At 55.2% G+C, this 2,014-nt stretch overlaps 2 protein-coding genes across 2 annotated transcripts; both read right to left on the bottom strand.

The window, feature by feature from the left end:
* Positions 1 to 540: 540 nt before the first annotated feature.
* Positions 541 to 869, bottom strand: NGA_2049600 (uncharacterized protein; the record flags this gene model as incomplete). The annotated part of the gene is made up of 1 exon (XM_005853580.1): positions 541 to 869. A coding segment is annotated over one exon (329 nt), but the record flags the coding sequence as incomplete, so codon positions are not given.
* A 404-nt stretch (positions 870 to 1,273) lies between these two features.
* Positions 1,274 to 1,583, bottom strand: NGA_2056400 (hect e3 ubiquitin; the record flags this gene model as incomplete). The annotated part of the gene is made up of 1 exon (XM_005853581.1): positions 1,274 to 1,583. A coding segment is annotated over one exon (310 nt), but the record flags the coding sequence as incomplete, so codon positions are not given.
* Positions 1,584 to 2,014: the final 431 nt, after the last annotated feature.

The raw sequence follows: 2,014 nt of genomic DNA, 5'->3' as shown, positions 1-2,014 counted from the left end.
AATTTGTGTATAAACCACCACCGAACCAGGAGCTGTGAAGAAACGGGAGGAAAAGACTTTGAAAGCAGACGATGAAAGACACGAACCCCTCTGCCTGAGCGTTTCGGCATTATTCTCCTTCATTTCATTTTTTAAATAAGGCTAAACATTAATGCTTGCTCCCTTTGTACAATATTTTCATTCAAATGCCGTCAGGCCCTCAATTTGTCATCGCTCCAAATCTAGGCAAGCACGTAACGACCGTCTATACCGTTAGGTCTGCTAGGAGCCCTCCTCTTTACTTTTCAGTCGATTTCTAGTCACAGAATACATTTCAGACCCTTCTTTGACTTGCAGCTCACATTCAAATGCGAGGTAAGGATGGCCTTCCCTTTAAAACTCCAGATTGCGCTCTGTTCCTCCTCTACACTGCTGCCCATCCACCAAACTTGTCAACAATCGTGTTCCTTCTAACATCTTCTACTTCCTCCTCCTTATGACTCCTTGATAGAGACTCAAAATCTACATGCCCTGTTCGATTCGATTGCTCGTCCTGAGCAGCATGCTTTCCTGGACTTCCGATTTCTGTGTTTGCCGTCTCCTTTGCCTTTGGGAAGCCTACGTATTCAAAATGCCCACCGCCCCATACGTGATGGCTGTCAACAGCCCCTTGCGCATGGCTGCTTCGCTCTGGTAAGGCGGAAGCTCGATCGAGAAGAAGCACGTGTGGCTGGCGGGCAAGGAATCTTCGCCTGCGTTTCGGCGCGAGATCTGCATGTTCTTGTACCACGCGTTCTTGGGGGGGAGCCGCGAGCGACCCCAGGCGAAGCGGACGAAGCCACTTTGTTCTTCGTGGCTGAAAGATTCTAGAACCTTCCAAAACAGCTGGATGGTCAGGTCGTCCTTGCTGTACCCCGCGTAGGTCGTGTGCGCCTTCCAGAAGGCCATGTCGAAGGTAGGAGAGCCACACACTAAGGTTTCAAGTTCTTGCCAGGTCAACAGCAAGAGCGTGTCCCGAGCGACCACCGCATACAGTCCCCGGGCCATGGCTCCCACCTGGGCGTCCGAATCGTGCAGATATCGCTCCGATAGCAAGTCGCAATAGGCCTGGCGGGTCGCGAATGTCACGTCTTCCATGGAACCTCCGGGTATGAGTTCCACCTCGTCCCCGTCATACCCTGTCGCCACGAAGGTCAAGCTTCCTCCAAACTTCCCTTCGAACTCCGCCTCGTCCTCGCAGCCTCGCACCGAGTCCAGGAGGCGGCTCGTCAAGGTATCCACGGCTTCCATGTCGCTCCGGAGCACTTCGTGTCCCAGTAGCCGTTTCCAGATCAAGGAAGGGAAGTGAAAAGGGAGGCACAAGTTCGCTCGCAAGGACATGCCCATCAATTTCCCAACGAATTCAAACATCTCCAAAGCGAGGGGACAGGTGGCAAGCTGCGGGTTGGGAAGAAATTTGTCCGTATTGGTGGGGAGCCCGTGCTGGGCGTTGGGACAAGGGATGAGCAGGTTCAAGGTTTCAGGAGAGTACAAATCTTCCAGGACCCGAGACATGCCTTCGCGGAAAACCCCCCCGGCATCCGAGCCGTTCTCTCCTCGAAACGTGACTTGGAAGACGCGGTCTCCGTCCCAACAGGAGCGCAGCACCTGGGAGTCTTTGTGGTGAAGGGCCCTAAAGGCCTGAACGAAGATGCAGCGACTGGTGGTCACGTCGCGTTCTGCGGCTTCCATCGACCGGGAGGCAGCGAAGTTGTCGAGGGTGATGGTCAAGGAGTTTCCGCCCGAGCCCAGGGTCCGCTCCTTTCCGGCCTCCACCACGGCCATCTTCACGTCCCGTAGGACCAGGGGGGCCAATGCCCGAAGCTTGGCGCCCAGACTGTGTCGACACGGGTTCGCCAGGTCCACGAAGGGGAGGAGGCGCTGGATGTGTTGGTTAAAACCCTGGATCAGGGCAATCCGCAGGTATATGGCTGGCATGGGACAATGCTCCAGGTGCAGTCCCACCGACGATTCCCTCCCTCCGTGGCGGAAGTCA

This window comes from Nannochloropsis gaditana, assembly GCF_000240725.1.
Source record: "Nannochloropsis gaditana CCMP526 unplaced genomic scaffold scaffold818, whole genome shotgun sequence".
NCBI classification, from domain to species: domain Eukaryota; class Eustigmatophyceae; order Eustigmatales; family Monodopsidaceae; genus Microchloropsis; species Microchloropsis gaditana.
The sequence above is the reverse complement of the archived record's forward strand: the minus strand, read 5'-3'. Positions and strand labels throughout refer to the sequence as shown.